This window comes from Coregonus clupeaformis, chromosome 30 (assembly GCF_020615455.1).
Source record: "Coregonus clupeaformis isolate EN_2021a chromosome 30, ASM2061545v1, whole genome shotgun sequence".
In the NCBI taxonomy this organism is placed as follows: Eukaryota; Metazoa; Chordata; class Actinopteri; order Salmoniformes; family Salmonidae; genus Coregonus; species Coregonus clupeaformis.
This window is the reverse complement of record NC_059221.1, coordinates 26,764,937-26,785,642: the sequence shown is the minus strand read 5'-3', so window position 1 is coordinate 26,785,642 and position 20,706 is coordinate 26,764,937. Positions and strand designations below refer to the sequence as shown.

General features: G+C 41.7%; 1 protein-coding gene across 1 annotated transcript in view; it reads right to left on the bottom strand.

The window, feature by feature from the left end:
• Positions 1-5,614: 5,614 nt before the first annotated feature.
• Positions 5,615-20,706, bottom strand: part of nt5dc2 (5'-nucleotidase domain containing 2) — a 34,996-nt gene continuing 19,904 nt past the window's right edge. Inside the window, exons 6-14 of the mRNA XM_041856136.2 lie at positions 17,629-17,757; positions 13,104-13,164; positions 12,252-12,354; positions 12,002-12,103; positions 11,796-11,877; positions 9,373-9,459; positions 9,065-9,205; positions 7,336-7,400; positions 5,615-6,524 (exon numbers count right to left, since the gene is read on the bottom strand). Coding sequence (XP_041712070.1) covers positions 6,263-6,524; positions 7,336-7,400; positions 9,065-9,205; positions 9,373-9,459; positions 11,796-11,877; positions 12,002-12,103; positions 12,252-12,354; positions 13,104-13,164; positions 17,629-17,757 — 1,032 coding nt within the window. The 3' untranslated portion in view covers positions 5,615-6,262. The remainder of the gene's footprint in view (positions 6,525-7,335; positions 7,401-9,064; positions 9,206-9,372; positions 9,460-11,795; positions 11,878-12,001; positions 12,104-12,251; positions 12,355-13,103; positions 13,165-17,628; positions 17,758-20,706) is intronic.

Here is a 20,706-nt window from a genome sequence, read left to right as displayed (position 1 = left end):
CCAGGGTAGGGGAGGGAATGGCCGGCAGGGATGTAGTTCAGTTGATAGAGCATGGCGTTTGCAACGCCAGGGTTGTGGGTTCGATTCCCACGGGGGGCCAGTGTAAAAAAAAATAATATATGTATTCACTAACTGTAAGTCGCTCTGGATAAGAGCGTCTGCTAAATGACTTAAATGTAAATAATAAACTCCACATTCGGTTTGAGCCATGTTTGCGGCACACAAATCACATCCGGCTTAGCTAGCATATCAACAATGAATTCCTGCCCATTAGCCAACAGGCTTCGAGCATTCCATTGTAGTACTACTAAGATCCAGTAATACATGACTCCACCATTGGCTGATTGAGGTCATCTCGAACCTCTTCCCATGTCAACCCTGTCATACTCAAATGTCTCCCAGAAGCTTTCACTATTAGTTTAATCCTCTCCGTTTTAGACTATACTTTATCAGTGCTATTGATAGCTCCTGCTATGAACGTCACCAGCTTTCTCTTTTCTATGTATACCATATCGCTGCCCACCTGCCCCGTAGTCCCCGGTCTAGATGCTCCTACCTTTCTTTCCCTTGAACCTGTATCTCCCTGGACCTGGACCACCCTCACTGCCTCAGCATATGACACCCTTCTCTCCTGGACCACCCTCACTGCCTCAGCATATGATACCCTTCTCTCTACTCTCACTTGTTGCACCTCCACTGCCGGTCCTTAAAATTTAACAGAATAGACGTGCTATCTACCCTATCTCCACCCCTTGTTGCTTGCAATCTTTGTGCATTCACTAGAACGCCTCCTCTCAAATTTTCCCTTATCTCTTTAGTGCTAACACTCACAGGCACTCCTGTTATCACCCCTTTACTCCACTGCTTGGTCAGACCTCTCGTGTCTTATCTTGCCCTTCCTCTGCACTTTCTGCCTCCGAACTTCCACTATCGTTGGAATCTAGGTTGCTCTCCTCTACCTCCATAGAACTCTCGCTCCCCTTCATATCCCTACTCCCTTTCTTTTTCTTTTTCTCTTTCTTACTCCCTCCTTTATTTGTACTACTATGTTCCATACTTGTTTCCCTTTCCTCTCCATCACTATCTCCTACCATCTCTGACCCATTCACAGCACGACCGTGCCGAACCTCCGCCACGCCGAGTAAAGTTGTTTGTTTTTCAACGATTTCAAAAATTCCTGTCTGTTCGTCGACAAGCAGCTCCGCCTGCAGCGACTCATGCTTTTTCTTCGCCGTTTTATCCAGACCTGTACATCTGCGACAATAACAACAATCTGTTTCTGTTTAACGGGAATTCGTTTTCAAAATAAAAGCGTATTCACACATTTGCAGAACTTCACTGGAGCTAATTTGTCAAAGGTTATTTCGTGATTATGTTCTGAGTAACAAGAAACAGAAAACATCATTTACTACCGAATTTGAGAATAATCCGATGTTAACATTCTAGCTCAAAATTGGAAAAATACCCAAAATGCCTTTCTTGGTAACAAATAAGAACTTTTAATATCTCAAAAAATTATTGAAGTTTCAGCTTTCACGACTGGAACTCAGGATATGACGCACGTATACGTTACATCATTTAGTGCTGCTGATGGAGCGTTTTTAGACAACTCGGAACTCGGACATTTCCAACATGGAAACTCTTTGTAGAAAGATGAGGCCCTAGTTTCCCACATGGAAAGTGTGGATTTTTTTGTATGGTGGTCAATGAGAGTGTCAAATTTGGTCAACAAATTGAATTGCAAAATGTGCTACTTAAGGCTTATTTGATCGAAATAGACGTTTAGTAATGTTTAGGTTGTTACGAATGTACTGATATAAGTGGCATTCCGGCAACTTTGAGAAAACCAATTTTGTATAGGAGTTGTGCCTGTTGTTTTTGTTTACACGTGTATCTGCCCTCTCATTGGCTAGAATGTTCTCAGCTGATCCCGCCTCCTCCTGCCTGCCTTTGCAGAGATTCATTCCCATTTTTACAGCGGTCACTTCACTATCTTGTCAGTTTACAATCCTTGTTTATGTTAATTTTTAACTTGGAATTCCGAGTTTCTGACTTGTCATGAATACCCCATCAATCCCTCTTTTTGCTTGCAGAGGAAAACCATATCCCAAGTATTTTATACTGAACAAAAATATAAACGCAACATGCAACAAAGATTTTACTGAGTTACAGTTCATATAAGTAAATCAGTCAATAAATGCATTAAACCCTAATCTATGGATGACTAGGAATACAGATATGCATCTGTTGGTCACAGATACCTTAAAAAAAAGCTAGGGGCGTGGATCAGAAAACCAGTCAGTATCTGGTGTGACCACCATTTGCCTCATGCAGCGCAACACATCTCCTTCGCATAGAGTTGATCAGGCTGTTGATTGTGGCCTGTGGAATGTTGTCCCACTCCTCTTCAATGGCTGCGCGAAGTTGCAGGATATTGGCTGGAACTGGAACACGCTGTCGTACACGTCGATCCAGAGCATCCCAAACATGCTCAATGGGTGACATGTCTGGTGAGTATGCAGGCCATGGAAGAACTGGGACATTTTCAGCTTCCAGGAATTGTGTACAGATCCTTGCGACATGGGGCCGTGCATTATCATGCTGAAACATGAGGTAATGGCGGCAGATGAATGGCACGACAATGGGCTTCAGAATCTTGTCACGGTATCTCTGTGCATTCAAATTGACATTGATAAAATGCACTGGTGTTCATTGTCCATAGCTTATCCCTTCCCATACCATAACCCCAACGCCACCATGGGGCACTCTGTTCACAACGTTGACATCAGCAAACCACTCGCCCACACAACGCCATTTGCCCGGTACAGTTGAAACCGGGATTAACCTGTGAAGTGCCAGCAGCCATCAAAGGTGAGCATTTGCCCACTGAAGTCGGTTACGACGCCGAACCTGTAGTCAGGTCAAGACCTTGGTGAGGACGACGAGCACGCAGATGAGCTTCCCTGAGACGGTTTCTGACAGATTGTGCAGAAATTATTCGGTTGTGCATACCCAGTTTCGTCAGCTTTTCGGGGGGCTGGTCTCAGACGATCCCGCAGGTGAAGAAGCCGGATATGGAGGTCCTGGGCTGACGTGGTTACACGTGGTCTGCGGTTGTGAGGCTGGTTGGACGTACTGCCAAATTCTCTAAAACGACATTGAAGGCGGCTTATGGTAGAGAAATGAACATTGAATTCTCTGGCAACAGCTCTGGTGGACATTCCTGCAGTCAGCATGCCAATTGCACACTCCCTCAAAACTTGAGATGTCTGTGTGACAAAACTGCACATTTTAGAGTGGCCTTTTATTGTGCCCAGCACAAGGTGTACCTGTGTAATGATAATGCTGTTTAATCAGCTTCTTGATACGCCACACCTGTCAGGTGGATGTATTATCCTGGAAAAGGAGAAATGCTCACTAACAGGGATGTAAAGAAATGTGTGCACAACATTTTAGAGAAATAAGCTTTTTGTGCGTATAGAATATTTCTGGGATCTTTAATTTCAGCTCATGAAACATGGGCCCAACACCTTACATGTTGCGTTTATATTTTTGTTCAGTGTACAATGTCCATCAGTATGTATGACATATACAGTTGAAGTCGGAAGTTTACATACACTTAGGTTGGAGTCATTAAAACTCGTTTTTCAACCACTCCACAAATGTCTTGTTAACAAACTAATAGTTTTGGCAAGTCGGTTAGGACATCTACTTTGCGCATGACACAAGTAATGTTTCCAACAATTGTTTATAGACAGATTATTTCACTTATAATTCACTGTATCACAATTCCAGTGAGTCAGAAGTTTACATAAACTAGGTTGACTGTGCCTTTAAACAGCTTGGAAAATTCCAGAAAATGATGTCATGGCTTTAGAAGCTTCTGATAGTCTGGTTCATCCTTGGGAGCAATTTCCAAACGCCTGAAGGTACCACGTTCATCTGTACAAACAATAGTACACAAGTATAAACACCATGGGACCACGCAGCAGTCATACTGCTCAGGAAGGAGACGCATTCTGTCTCCTAGAGATTAACGTACTTTGGTGTGAAAAGTGCAAATCAATCCCAGAACAACAGCAGACCTTGTGAAGATGTTGGAGGAAACAGGTACAAAAGTATATATATCCACAGTAAAACAAGTCCTATATCGACAACCTGAAAGGCCGCTCAGCAAGGAAGAAGCCACTGCTCCAAAACCGCCATAAAAACTGCACATGGGGACAAAGATCGTACTTTTTGGAGAAATGTCCTCTGGTCTGATGAAACAAAAATAGAACTGTTTGGCCATAATGACCATCGTTATGTTTGGAGGAAAAGAGGATGCTTGCAAACCGAAGAACACCATCCCAACCGTGAAGCACAGGGGTGGCAGCATCATGCTGTGGGGGTGCTTTGCTGCAGGAGGGACTGGTGCACTTCATAAAATATATATGTGAATATATTGAAGCAACATCTCAAGACATCACTCAGGAAGTTAAAACTTGGTCGCAAATGGGTCTTCCAAATGGACAATGACACCAAGCATACTTCAAAGTAAAGGTATTGGAGTGGCCATCACAAAGCCCTGACCTCAAGCCTATAGAAAATGTGTGGGCAGAACTGATAAAGCATGTGCGAGCAAGGAGACCTACAAACCTTACTCAGTTACACCAGCTCTGTCAGGAGGAATGGGCCAGAATTCACCCAACTTATTGTGGAAGGCTACCCAAAACGTTTGACCCAAGTTAAACAATTTAAAGGCAATGCTACCAAATACTAATTTAGTGTATGTAAACTTCTGACCCACTGGGAATGTGATGAAAGAAATAAAAGCTGAAATAAATCATTCTCTCTACTATTAGTGACATTTAATTCTTAAAATAATATAATATGCCATTTACCAGACGCTTTTATCCAAAGCGACTTAGTCATGTGTGCATACATTTTTACGTATGGGTGGTCCCGTGGATCGAACCCACTACCCTGGCGTTACAAGCGCCATACTCTACCAATTGAGCTACAGAGGACCACCCATACCCAAGTGGTGATCCTAACTGACCTAAGACAGCGAATGTTTACTAGGATTAAATGTCAGGAATTGTGAAAAACTGAGTTGAATTTGTATTTGGCTAATAAGGTGTATGTAAACCTCCGACTTCAACTGTAGCTGGAATCCACAAATAATCATTATTATATGGTCACAGTTAGGGTGACATGGTTGGGGTCAATTCCATTTTAATTTAGTAGACAAAATAAAAATAAAATAATTAAAAAGTGGCATTTATCAGTCACTACAAAAACAAAATATTTTGTTAAAAAGGTAATTCTTTGAATTGGGGTGGCATTTAAGCATTGCATTTTGTAACCAATGAACTTAATTGTATTTAATTTAAATGTATTTGGGTACATCTTCCCATTCTAAATAAACTAATATGGCAGCTTAATAACTTTTTAATACATTTTTGACTATTATGATAACATTGTGCCACCAGTAGGAGTAGTAACACCAATGCTACATTTTTGGTAATTGAGGATTTTCATAAAATGGAGGTCACAGATACTCAAATCTATGGTCAATAACCCTTTAAAAATCATTTACAAAAGTGACATGATTAATAATCTCACAATGAAACACCAATGACACTTTATTTTAACACAACATTATCAATCTTCACATTTATGACATTCAAAAAAGGGTTTGATTAGCTAATCATTTTCTTTAATATAGGCCCCTCCCCGATAACAGTTTGCCACTGAAGAGAATGCTCAAGGTCCTTGTACATCTTTGTAATGAGTGACTTTCAAGGCGGTAACACCAATGACTTAAAACATACTTGTAAAACATTCTAATAATTAAGACCCATTACTCAAAACTCAAACTGATGCGGTCATAAGATACTGTATGTCATTATAAGACGTCATTCCATTACAGTGATTCAATTACATGGTTAAAAATGAGAAAAAAAAAGTAATCATGTAACAGATATCAAAAACATACGTTTGTACATGGTGTGGATAACAAGTTACAACCTTAACTAACCTAAATCCATCAAATGTCCCGGCCAACCAAGTGATATTGGGTGTCTTGAATAGGATAGATATTTTGATTTGATACTACTGTAGGCTTACTGGCATACAACAACCCAGCAGGTGGCACTCTTGATCCATGCAGACCTTTAACCTGTTCGGTGTTGTCCACCATGCCTCCTTACTCTCGGCTTAGCCTCAGTTCCTGCATCTTCATATTCAGTTTGCGGTTTGTGAGATCTCGGAGCCCCTCTCAGCGGATGTGAGCCATCTCCTCCAGAAAGGGAGTCTTCATGCAGCCAGTGCAAAGCTGGTCCATCCACAGGGGCGCCTCATGCTGCAGGGGGGTGCGACGAGGGTAGAAGGTGTAGGAGAGGTCGTAGTTCAGCAGACAGCTGATGGACGCCATGTAGACATCAGAGAAGCGGCACAGGCGACGAGAGAAGTAGGTGGGGTTGTGGCAGGTGCGGAAAATGCTGCCAAAGTGAGGGTTGAACAGGTTCTTGGTCACAGCTCTGTGAGAGGGGAAAATGGAAGAAAGGGTCAAAGGAAGTTCATAGGTCTGTACGAAGCTTGTTAAGTCAAAATGACACTGAATCCTTTAGGTCTGACTTGCTGTCCGACGGTCTTGATAAATTAAGTATTTCTTTAGAATATTATGACATACACTACATGCCCAAAAGTATGTGGACACCTGCTCGTCGAACATCTCATTCCAAAATCATGGGCATTAATATGGAGTTGGTCCCCCCTTTGCTTCTAGAACAATGGCGGCGAGTTTTACACCACTCCAGCCGACGCTTGGCATTGCGCATGTTGATCTTAGGCTTGTGTGCGGCTGCTCGGCCATGGAGTCCATTTCATGAAGCTCCCAATTAACAGTTATTGTTCTGATGTTGCTTCCAGAGGCAGTTTGGAACTCGGTAGTGAGTGTTTTACGCGCTACGCGCTTCAGCACTCGGCGCTCCCATTCTGCGAGCTTGTGTGGCCTACCACTTCTCAGCTGAGCCATTGTTGCTCCTAGATGTTTCCACTTCACAATAACAGCACTTACAGTTGACCGGGGCAGCTCTAGCAGGGCAGAAATTTGACGAAGTGACCTGTTGGAAAGGTGGCATCCTATGACAGTGCCACGTTGAAAGTCAATGAGTTCTTCAGTAAAGCCATTCTACTGCCAATGTTCTATGGAGATTGCATGGCTGTGTGATCGATTTTATACACCTGTCAGCGACAGATGTGGCTGAAATTGCCGAATCCACTAATTTGAAGGGATGTCCACACACTTTTGTATATATAGTGTATAATATCTACTAACACTAGACTCACCGAAGCTCTTCTCTCTCCTTCAACCAATCCTGCAGAACTTTCTTTGACTCTGGATCTCGATGCATCTGCACAAGTTCAATGAAAATGTTTTTACTTGAATATTTTCATCACAACATAAAAAAAAACATGGCATGGCTGATGGGTAGCAAAATCATAATATTAGCTTGTGGTAGTAGTGCTTTTTGTGGGGGTACAATTGATTGGGACCAGAGTATGTGGAGCGGAGCATGACTAATTTGACTGGAGCGCTGATTCTCTAAGGCTGGAGTGTCAGCCTTCTCGCCCGCTCCAATTTCGCTCCAGTAGCGCTCACTTCACGAGCTCTGGGCATGCCTGGCCCAGCATGCATTTGTAGACTTCTTGTGTGCTGCTATAGCCCCTTGCTTTAGCTACTGTCATGGAGTTCACTAAATATTTTAATAAAGAAACTGATAAAACACACAGGTGCTAAATCAAGGGGACTTACAAAGATTAGGACCAAGAGCAAGAGAGGGAGTGCAGTGAAGTAGTGTCCACAACTAAAGAATCATTGTGGAATCTGAAAAGACACGTATACCGAAAGCATGATGGTGTATTTACTACGTGCACATGCTAAAAGAAAGGAACGAGGTGGGTAGATAACTAAGTGTGTCATTGTAGCAAAGTATTTATAAACGAAAAATCTGATCTCTTAAAAGTTTCCTTCATTTTTGTTTTATTATCTATACAATAGGCCATCATTGATTTTGGCCCAATAGGCCTGGCATATTCCCACTTTTAAGGAGCTTTCCGTTTTGATTCGGTTATTTTGCCTAAAAACCTTTAGGCCTACCTATAGAAAAATAAGAAATAAAAACTCTGCATCTCTGCCAAACCTGGCCAGAGTGGCCAAAGGGGTGTTTAGCATCCCCAGTGTCTCTGCAAACGCAGAGAGGATATTCTCCACTGCTGGCCTGCTGGCCTGCTCTCCAGGCATCATCGCATGAGCCTGAAGCCAGACTCAGGCCAAACTTGTGTTTCTAAAAATGAATTCAAAAAGGCACAGTAGACTGAGCCTAATAAGGCATTTTTTGTTTAATTTGTATTTAATTCTATGTAAGTCACAGCCTATATGCTCAATTTATAGACTATAATGATACAACGAAATGTTGTAGAAATGCTGAGTGCTTTATGTTCCTACCAGCCTATAGTGTCGCACTCGCAAATGCTTCACAATATATTTCTTTGTAGGCTATAGCCTTGAAATAATGTAAATAATATAGCCTAAATAATTCATTTTCGTTCCTTCATAGGCTCCCTGTCTGGCTCCTGACCTATTTAGAGTGTTTATATGCTGTTTAATATTACATGTAGCCTATTTGAAATGATGAGCGCTTCTTACATTCACCTTTTCATGTTTATCAAAATACTTTTCATTCAAATCATATGGTTTGGTTTTAATACTTCAAAACCATATGGTAGCTCCAGGTAGTCACAAAAAGTAGATAGGTGTTGGTTAAATTGTGATTTTAATGAATGGAGCTAATTTTGAGCAGCATTTTTCCCCCTGTGAGCACAGAGCGGTTTTTAGCGGAGGGAGCAGTGCCACTCCATGAGTGGGATTTCCGACCACTCAACTCCGCTCACATACTCTGATTGGGACTACATTCTATATATGCAAGGGACCCCTCATGGTAAATGCAACATTGCTTTGACCTCACAGTTAGCCGATTTCTATGTTGTAGAACACCCTATAGCTCTATAAGTGTACCTGCATGCGTTCCAGCAGACCGGTGAGTGCCTGCAGCCAGGTGAGGCCCTGGGCATACTGCTCTGTGTTCACAATCCTGGTCTCCACCTCCAGCTCCGGCACTATGGCCCCCGTCCGCCAGCCGTGACGCAGCATCAGGTCCTGCAGAAGAGCATGAGTAGTCAGCCCAGTACAACGACTAGCCACAACATGACACAGGTTATTACAGTCAGTCAATTTCTGTGTGCAATTTCCTGTGTTGAGAAATCACATCCACACTGCCTGCATCAGTAACCAAAAAATGCAGACATAAATATAGTATGACTCACTGCCAAGTCACTGTACAGATGATCTCCAAAGTACAGCACCTTGGATCCTCTCCATCCTGTTAGCCTGAGAAAGTCAAACAGGTTGCCCTACAACAAGGAGACAGCGTAATGAATGTCACTAGGAATGATTATTAAGTTAAATCAGGCAATGGTTGAAGTTAAAACAGAGGAGGAAATATGGCAAACAAAGGAAGGTGGATTGGCAAAACTATAACATGACTAATGACAATAATTATCTGGTCAAGGATGTGTTCCATCAAATTCTGCTGAAGCCTTGGCAACAGACAACTATTGACCTTGAGGGTCAGTCTGGCAATGATGTTGGCAGTGCTCTTAGAGGAAAAGTACTGCATGGTTAACATGTCCAACTGTGAGGCAACCCCACATGTCAAGGCATCAAAATAATATCCACTTATCACCAAGCCTGATCGATTGTCCCCAAATCCTCTCCTGTCCAGATAACAGAGAACGAGCTGGCCTCATGCTTGTCATATATTAAGCCACACAAAGCACCAGGCCCAGATGGACTACGGGGCAAAGTACTGAAGGTCTGCGCCGACCAGCTCTTCACACGACTGTTTCAACTCCTGCTGAGCACCTCCTGGAAGGTGTCGACCATTGTACCGGTACCTAAGAAGTCAGGGGCCAAATCACCAAATGACTTTCGACCTGTGGCCCTCACGCCCCTTCTGGCCAAATGCATGGAAAGGGTTGTTAGTAAGCACCTTACCCTGTCCATAGCAGATCAACTGGATCCATTACAGTTTGCCTATAAGGCACAGAGGGGGACTGAGGATGCTACCCTGACCTTGGTGAACATGGTGGCTAGTCACCTTCAACATGCAAAATCATATGAACACATTATATTTATTGATTTTAGTTCAGCTTTCAATACAATGCAAATACACACACTGCTGAAACGACTATTGGACCTGAATGTCAACGGAGGCCTCGCAGGTTGGATCAAGACTTTAACTGACCGCCCACAGAGGGTCCTTATGAATGGGGCCCTTTCTGATGAACTGACCCTGAACACAGGGGTGCGTCCTTTCACTGTTGTTCTCTATCTACACGAATGAGATGAAGATCCAAGGAAACAATGTGAGCCTTTTCAGGCGGATGACATGGCTCTGGTGGGACTCTTTTTGACTCTTTTTTAAAGATGCTACGTCAGATGGGGACAGCTATTTTAAACAGACCAACAACCTTCAAGAATGGTGCCGTTCAAGTGCCCTCCACATCACTGTGGAAAGGACAAAGGAGCTGATCATCAATAGCAACAACTTGCCAACCATTCTCTCTGAACGACCAACCAGTGGAGGTGGTTGAGTGTTTCAAATACCTAGGGACACAAATTGATAACAAGCAGAGTTATACAGAGAATGCAGACTGTATTTTTTTAAAAGCAAGCCAGCGCCTGTTTTTAATCAGGAAATTGAAGGGGTTTGGGGTCAGCCAGGATGTTATGGAGAGGGTGTACAGCAGCTTGGTGGAGAGCATCTTCACGTTCAATATGACAGTCTGCTATGGTCATCTGAGCGTGAGGAGCAAAAGCAAACTAACCAGAATAGTAAACACAGCCAGCAAAATAATTGGTCGACCACAGGCACATTTGAGCAGTCTGTTCCACAAGTCAACCAAAAAGAAGGCACTGGCTGTCATTGGCGACCCCTCCCATCCTCTACACCCTCAGTTCGAGAGGCTTCCCTCTGGCCGGCCCTTCAGAATGCCCATGACCAAGAAGAACGTGTTCAAACATTAATTTGTTCCTTGTGCTGTTGGACTACTAAATGCAACGTAAATTGTATCGGTATATGTACTTATCTATCCAGCGCAGTTGGGACAGCGGTCAGTTGTGAGTGAATGTATCAATGTCCTATGTTTTTAGTATGATGGACTGACTGGTTTAAATGTGTATGATGTGAGAATGTATGTGTATGTGATCCTTTAAATGGAAGATGATGCCAAAGAAAAATGTCCATCCTGGATGGACAATTAAGTTTTATTCTATTATTAAGGGACCTAAATTCAAGGACAAGACTAACATCTTTGCACAGGCTTCAAAGGCCAACTTTGTAACACCAGCCAAAGACTTTGGGCATTTGATTCAAGTTGAATAAAGAGTTGTGATGTGGAAATTTAGTCAATATGCTTTTGTTGACATACGTCATTCACTTCCCACAATAAAAGGAAAAAATGTGGTTTTGACATTGTGAATCTCACAAATGACCACAATCTGGTACGCAAGTAGTCAATGCTGGTAAGTCCTGCAACTGAGTTAGTCACTTTGAGTTAGTCATATATTTTCCAAGCTGGCAAAAACATATATTTTCCAAGCTGGCAAAAACAGTACCAGCTAACGTACTATTTTAGTTCCATATACTGTATACAGTAATACTGCTGGGTAATGTCTCCGCTCTTACTTGTTTGTAGATCTGGCCCTTATCCAAGCTCTTGATCTTGTCCCACTGAAGGTCCCCGTTGCTATCCAAACGTCTGAAAGGTCTGCAAGTGGCAAATATGGTCACAGAATGACCTGAACAGTATGCATTTTCTGTGAAGACCAAGGTTTCGGAATTTGGACACTTCTTGATTGGGAATATAAAGATATGCAGAGTACCAGACTTACTTGCCACGGCTGTTGAAGAAGTGTGGTTTGTCAGCTTGAACAATGACAACATCAAATAAGTCCCTCCAGTCCTTTCCTACCATGTATTTCATCCCTTTGTCTCTAAATAATGAAGATCAAAGCTGGTTAGTCAACAACCATGAAAGGTACAGATAATGTGGAGAGCTGAAAGTGCCCAGAGAACAAATCAATAACCTGCATGTATATATCTCTGATTAACTCAGTTAGTTTGGTTGATTGTGGCACTCACACAAAGCTAAATGGGCTGTTGGTTATAAGGAAGAGCTTCTTGCCATGGCTGGCCAGACGGTGCAGAACTGCATATGTCTCATCTCCTCTGAGGATATATTTCTCTGTGGGAGGGAGATGAGAAGAGGGGTTCAATTCTGACTGGAATATCCCCTGACTTCAAACAGACTGAGCTTCCCTACAGCAAGTATGTAAATATTCCACTTCCATCAGAACGTATTGTCCTTTGGAGGAAACTGGCAGCTTTTTCCGTTGGGAAACAACCCTGTAGCATTTAAGCAAAAGATTAAGGCATTTAAAGTAATTTTCTTGAGACTGTGAGACTGTGGGAGAGCAGAGTATAAAGAGATAGATATTATGTCCTAAAATGTTCTTCTCTCAACTCCTGCGAAACCTGATCCATAAACACATATTTAAACAGAAACTAGGGTTTAAAGATTATAAATTGTAAAGTGTACTGTCATTTTTATATTCACTTAAAAGTATGGTAATATTTTTGCACTTTAAAGTATGTTAGTAACATTTTATGAATTATCTTGACTTCCACTTGGCCATGGTTTTCTGGCTTAAAAAAATCTTTGAAAAAGTTTAGTAGTGCTTTCTTACCTTATCATTACCCCAAAACTATTATCTGCAGGTCCGTTAAATTGCTACACTGTTTAGGTTTTCAAATACAGAAAACGAGAATGAATAGTGAATCAAGACCACACTGCTTTTTATATAGGGGATTTTCACACTGTTCAGTTTGAGAGAACCTGCAAACTGGGCGTGGTTGACATAGCATCCGATACAAACATATTTGGGATTTATGTCTAGAAGCAAATACAAAAAAAAACATAATAGTATATCTCACCCAAGTCTTGCATTATCCACTTGTACATGTAGCCTTTGATATGCACCATTCCAATGGCATCCTTAGGAAAATAAAACAGATAGTGGATAAGCAGTTGAGCTGACCGTTTACTTTCACTGAGTATGTTCATATACAGTCGTTTTGCTCAAGGTATAAATACATGTTTGACTCGACCTCTGTATTTACACTTTTGATGGCTTACTACTCCTATCTAAAAGGACATTTAACCAGATACATTTTTTCAACATGGTTTTCGTCTCTCTCTTGGGAGAGAAAATTCCTTGAATGTTTGCATCGTGTGCTATAAACAGCTAGCATCCCTGGAATCTTGCCACTCACATACTGTACTTCTGTAACTGGAAAGTACAGTTTGTTCAGAACCAATCATAGACATCCTGAATCAGCAATTTAACAAAACAAGGCATGCATTAGCCTTCTCAACCAAACCACAAAGTATGGTCCAGTTGTTCTTAGCTGTGTTTATGAAACAATGAAAGTATAGAAGTAAAAAAAATAAAGTTACATTTGAAGCAATCTTACAGGGCAGCTGAACTCACAGATTACGCTTGTTTTTCTGATGCTCATTAAGAAAAACGAGATTTGCATCTTGGGGTGTGGTTCGAAATGGGTGTGTTATGTTCACAATATTGTAGTCTGGCAGTTGTTGTTTGTCCCTTTTGTCCCTCTTGAGTCACAGTAGCAACATTTTGCCCTCAAGAAATATGGAATTGATCTTTACATTTTTGCAGAGGAGGTCTTAATCGCAGAATTTTACATCTAGCTAAGGTGTTTGGTGCAGTATTTCAAGTAAAATAATTTGCATGAATACTAGTAGTGCACTGCAGTCTGCTTCGAGTCAGCTGCCGTTTGCTATTTGGACTGATTTGACAACATGTTTACAACTTATTTAGCAAGCTGTCAAACTACCGTAAATAAAGCACAAGCCACATGCTGTTTATCAGTGCCAAAAACCACTAGCAAGCTAAATGTAATCTCTGTGTTTGTCAATAAAGCTAGCTAGTAGCTAGCTGGCATATTGAGCAGGCATGCTACGTTAGCTAAATCAAATCAAATCTAATTTTATTGGTCACATACACATATTTAGCAGACGTTATTGCGGGTGTAGCGAAATGGTTGTGTTCCTAGCTCCAACAGTGCAGTAGTATCTGACAATTCACAACAATACACACAAATCTCAAAGTAAAGGAATGGAATTAAGAAATATATAAATATTAGGATGAGCAAGAGTGGCATTGACTAGAATACAGTAGAATACAGTATATAAATATGAAATGACTAAAACAGTATGTAAACATTATTAAAGTGTCTAGTGTTCCATTATTAAAGTGACCAGTGATCCCATGTCTATGTACATAGGGCAGAAGCCTCTAAGTTCAGGGGAGGGTATTGGGTGGAGGCCGGCTAGTGATGGCTATTTAACAGTCTGATGGCCTTGAGCTAGAAGCTGTTTTTCAGTCTCTCGTCCCAGCTTTGATGCACCTGTACTGACCTCGCCTTCAGCGGGGTTAACAGGCTGTGGCTCGGGTGGTTGATGTCCTTGATGATCGTTTTGGCCTTCTTGTGACATCGGTTGCTGTCGGTGTCCTGGAGGGCAGGCAATGTGTCCCCGGTGATGCGTTGGGTAGAGCGCACCACCCTCTGGAGAGCCCTGCTGTTGCGGGCGGTGCAGTTGCTGTACCAGGCAGTGATACAGCCCGACAGGATGCTCTCAATGGTGCATCTGTAAAGGTTTGTGAGGGGCCAAGCCAAATTTCTTCAGCCTCCTGAAGTTGAAGAGGCGCTGTTGCGCCTTCTTCACCACACTGTCAGTGTGGGTGGAACATTTCAGATTGTCAGTGATGTGTTCGCCGAGGAACTTGAAGCTTTTCACCTTCTCCACTGCGGCCCCATCGATGTGGATAGGGGCGTGCTCCCTCTGCTGTTTCCTGAAGTCCACGATCAGCTCCTTCATTTTGTTGACGTTGAGGGAGAGGTTATTTTCCTGGCACCACTCCACCAGGGCTCTCACCTCCTCCCTGTAGGCTGTCTCGTCATTGTTGGTAATCAGGCCTGTCAACTGCAAACTTGATGATTGAGTTGGAGGCGTGCGTGGCCACGCAGTCATGGGTGAACAGGGAGTACAGGAGGGGGCTGAGCACACAACCTCGTGGGGCCTCTATGTTGAGGATCAGCGTAGTGGAGGTGTTGTTTCCTACCTTCACCACCTGGGGGCGTTCCGTTAGGAAGTCCAGGACCCAGTTGCACAGGGTGGGGTTCAGACCCAGGGCCCCGAGCTTAATGATGAGCTTGGAGGGTACTATGGTGTTGAAGGCTGAGCTGTAGTCAATGAACAGCATTTCTACATAGGTATTCCTCTTGTCCAGATGGGATAGGGCAGTGTGCCGTGCGATGGCGATTGCATCGTCTGTGGATCTATTGAAGTGGGTCTAGGGTGTCAGGTAAGGTGGAGGTGATATGACCCCTAAATAGCCCCTCAAAGCACTTCATGATGACAGAAGTGAGTGCTACGGGGCTAAATGTACATTTCATTTTTGTAATTTAGCAGATGCTCTTATCCAGAGCGACTTAGGGTTAAGTGCCTTGCTCAAGGGTAGACAGATTTTTCACCTAGTCGGCTCTGGGATTCGAACCAGCGACCTTTCGGTTACTAGCCCAACGCTCTTAACCACTAGGCTACCTGCCAACCCAAATTAGCTTATCAAGTCACTGGTGAGTGGCAAAGTGCTTCGGTGCGGTCTTGTTTTTACAACTTTCTCACTATCTATTACCAGAGTGTGCATCAGTATGGCAATGTATCATAGCAAATCATGTTACAAATAAGGTCGCGAATGGGTTTAGAATTTTGGAATACTGACAAGTGGCAGTTGGGATGCAAGTGCGCATTGTCTCAATTCTCATTTTGCCCAAAACAGTGGAAGACTCGAGTGATCAATATCAAACACATCAGCAAGTGGCCCCTCGATAAAGGGCTTAGGGGCCAATAGTGCTGAGCGATTAACCAACATTTCTGTTATTTTTTGTTTTTAAACAACTAACTGAATTATTTGAAATCCATTTAGTTCGTTTTTGTTCTGTGAGCGCAATGCGCAGTTTCTCTATAAATACATCAGATCAAGCTCGAACTGTGCAATGTAGTAGGGCGTTGTAGTTTCTAACAGGCCAATATTAACTAATGACCATAATCCATTGCATGCCTACTTGTCCAGTTTGAGACGGAGAGAAGAACGCGCAATCGAGAGGAATAGAGAGCAGTTGCTTCGTGAGGTATCTCTAACCGAAAATACATGATCTAAGATTGATAGTTGGTATTCAGCAGTCATAAAAGTATGTCTTATTTACTTTGAAGAACTACTAAAATAGTGTCAGACAGCATAGGCAGCAGCTCTAGAGATGAGATGATGACTTGGAATGAAATAAGAAAGTCATTAAATAGGCCTAAAACAAATGTAATATACACAACTGAAATATTTTATTAAAGTAATGTGAATCAATTATGGTTAATCAGTGATAATCATTAATGGGCAGTCACTACCATCATGGGACTTTTACTAATTGTTTTATTCTGTGTTGTTACAGTATTCAACCCACATAATGCATAGTGCATTTAATGTTAAAAGAAATATATAGAAACCGAAAACCGCGATAATTTTTTAATAATCAAACTGACTTTAAAAAGCACTAATCACTCAGCACTAGGGGCCGAGTGTTCTTTCAACATAATATTGGTGACATGTTGTCTTATGGAAACAAGTCCGAGGCGCAACGTAATGTGGCCAGGTCTGTAAGACCGTCTGTAGGGTCTGCCACACGATTGGATGGAGCGCAATCAGCGCAGCTTTTTCTCTGTGCATGACAATTCTTCCTAGGTGTTACCATCCTGTGTTAGTGGGCAAGTGGGCATGATCGAAATCATAACCCAACCCTCAAATATCCAATGGATATATGAAATGTAACAGCTTCCCTAAATCACGCAAATGTCAGTTTTAGAAGATACTGACTTAATGACCAAAATTATGCTACTTACACTAGAATAAATGTTTCTGACTAATATCGATGCAACATTTGCCATTTTCAACCAGAGAAGTTGTTTTTTTAGTTCAGCTGCCCTTTAAACGGAATGAGAATATCAAATGGTATGCATCTTTACATTTTTTCATTAAGGGGGAATGAAAGAGCTTTTGGCTCACTGACCGACCGGCACAGCATAAAAAACAATGTTTAAATCACATTCCCAACGGCCATGCACACCGGTAGACAAAAGGACAATTCACAGATATTGACTTTGGTGCAACTACTTAGGAGTCAGGATGCAGCAATCAACTAAGTTAGTTACATTATTTAAGTCAAAAAGCATTTTTTGTTAAAAGCCTCTATTTTCAGAACCAGCTATTTGCCCACATTTTCATAGCTGGTTTCAGTTTGAATGTCTCAATTAAAATACAGTATTACCTTTGGATTCAAGTGTGTCAGAATGTGGATATGTTTTGTTGCCGAATGCACTCACCGAAACATCTTTGTAGAGATGACCAGGGTCATATTCAATGTCATTGGAGTTGAAGTAGTCATTGGCAGCAGCCAGGAGAGTCATCTCTGGGATGGAGAAAACATCCATGAACTGCTTCATCACAGGACCCTGTAAGATAACATTAGCTCAACGGGATAGAAGACAAAGCTGAGCATCAGCAAGAAAATAAACAACAAATGATTACAAATTATTTAGCCTATAACAGATCTTAATACAGATCTAATCCTTGGGTGAAATTAGTGAGATGACAATCTGACATAAATACCGTCTTATTCCAAACCAAGTTGGACATATTCATGCACACCAGTCAGTTAATTGCTTTTTATTCCAGTAATACAGTAGGAGTAGAACACTGACCATTTGGTTAGTAGGCAATTTTATCAAGTGGGCAAATAAACTCAACTTCACCCAAAGCTCTGAGGAAACAAGATTTACAGCGCAATAAAGTGGGACCATGTATATGTCTACAGTAGCTAGCCTTAAGTCTCCATAGGACTGATTCAAATAAAAGGTGGTGTAGAGCAGGTCATGGACATGCTTGACACGGTAGAACTTGATATATACAATACATTCGGAAAGTATTCAGACCCCTTCACCTTTTCCACTTTTTCGTTACGTTACAGACTTATTCTAAAATTGATAAAATAAAACATCTTCCTCATCAAGCTACACACAATACCCCATAAAAATGCCATTATTGAACAAGGGGTGAGACATTCTTACTAATCTGCTAGAATACCAGTTCTGATTGAAATATAACTTTTGTATGACTCCTTTCGTGAGAGGTCTAATGCTTTAATAATTTATGCCCTCTGAATTCATATTCATGATATAAATAGGTCCATTTAATTTTGTCTGGCTAGCCGTTCCAAATAAAATGGAATATTTTTTGCTCATATAATTTTAAAAACAGGTCGCTAGGTGTAGGCAAGACCATTAGCAAATAGGTCAACTGGGATATGACTAAAGAGTTAATCAGGGTGATTTTTCCACAAATAGACAGGTATTTTCCTTTCCATGGTAGCAAAATCGTATCTATTATTGCTAAATTTCTATAAAAATGTATTGTAGTAAGGCCATTTCTTTCTTTCGGGAATATGTATACCGAGTATGTCCACATCACCGTCAGACCATTTTATTGGTAAACTACATAATAATATAAAAGTTGTATTTTTTAGTGATCCAATATGTAATATAGTACACTTATCATAATTTGGTTGTAATCCAGAGAGGTTAGAAAAAGTATCTAGATCCTCTATGAGGCTGTGGAGGGATCCAAATTGTGGATTTAAAAGAAAGCATGAATCATCAGCGTACAATGACACATTTGTTTTTAAACCCTTGATTTCTAACCCCTTGATATTGTTGTTGGATCTGATTTTAATAGCTAACATTTCGATGGCCATAATAAATAGATATGCCGATAGAGGACAACCTGATTTTACTCTTCTTGACAGTTTAATACTTTCTGAGAAGTAGCCAATATTTACACCTAGGGTTACTATACATAACTTTAACCCATTTTATAAGAGATTCTCCAAAATTGAAATATTGTAGGCATTTATATATAAATTCCAGTCATACTTTATCAAAAGCCTTTTCAAAGTCAGCTATGAATACCAGGCCTGGTTTCCCAGATTTAAAGGCTTTAATTGATCAAGAAGTTCCTCCTCTGTAATTTGGCCTTCACATGAGTCTTTCTGTACAGCTGTTCATTTTACATTATTAATCTTCGGTTAGTGGGTTGTCATCCCAGTGACCGTCAGACCACCCCTGTCCCACCGGATCCCAGGGCCCTCGAGAGACCGGGACACATCCTTCGAAAAGAGCACACAGTGCCACCCACAGAACAGAAGCAGATCAACCGCCAAAAGCATTTCCAATGCCCTCACCTCGATTTGTATTATATATTGTTATACTGTATATTTTAAAAAAATCTTGTGTATCTTAATTTCCACAATTCACTAATAATATGTGTAATAATGTAGGCTGGGGGGGTAGATTGTTACCTATAACCAGTATTACCATTACAAAGATTACATTTTTGCCAAGCAAATTATTATTTTAGCTGATTTATGATTAATCCTATACTGTCCCTAACATCATAAGCCCATAGCCACAGGTGTGGGATACATACACACATACTCATACACACTCGACTCCTTTCCCCCACAAACAACCACAAGCTCAGATGTTCAACAGTTGTTCCATCCCCGAGCCCAACTCAAGAAAGGACTTGATGTGCAAATGCATATCCAGTTGCAGCTGTTTGAGAATGCATGCAAAATTGAGCACATAAAATGGAGAAAAAAATTTGATGAACCAATGTCAAGTCCGAGCTGATGGAGATCAGGTACACCCCCTTCCCCTGAAACACACACACACACTGGTCCCCCGTTGTGACCATTTTCCCAAGCATCTCTGTGCAGTCAGACCTTTGATCATGCCGTGTCACCAGGGCCACAATAATTTGCCCCCTCTCCGATTGTCCCGAGTGTGACCACCTCCCCATGGGTTACTGTAGCTAGTGTTGACAGCACTGCCACTACCTGGGTGGGGGCACCCCACCGGAATCCCCACCGGCTAGGTCCAAGGTCGTCAAGGTTCTCATTAGCAGCTTTGAGAAATTCCTCACCCATCAGGGGGCTTTGGCTTTGTAGGACCAAGCCTGCCAGGCAGGCTCAGAATCTTGAGGGGCGGGGCTGGTTTAGTGGGTCTCTGACTGCATTTATCTTTCTGTTTTGGCTGCGTATAGGCTACTTACAGTAGACCCATAAAACAGAAAATAACTTCTCCTTAGTGTATGGGTCGCTCAGGTGGGTGTCTAGCGTATAGGGTTGGGGACCGTTCAATCATGATAGGACAATAAATAAATAAACTATACAGTGGGGGAAAAAAGTATTTAGTCAGCCACCAATTGTGCAAGTTCTCCCACTTAAAATGATGAGAGAGGCCTGTAATTTTCATCATAGGTACACGTCAACTATGACAGACAAAATGAGAATTTTTTTCTCCAGAAAATCACATTGTAGGATTTTTAATGAATTTATTTGCAAA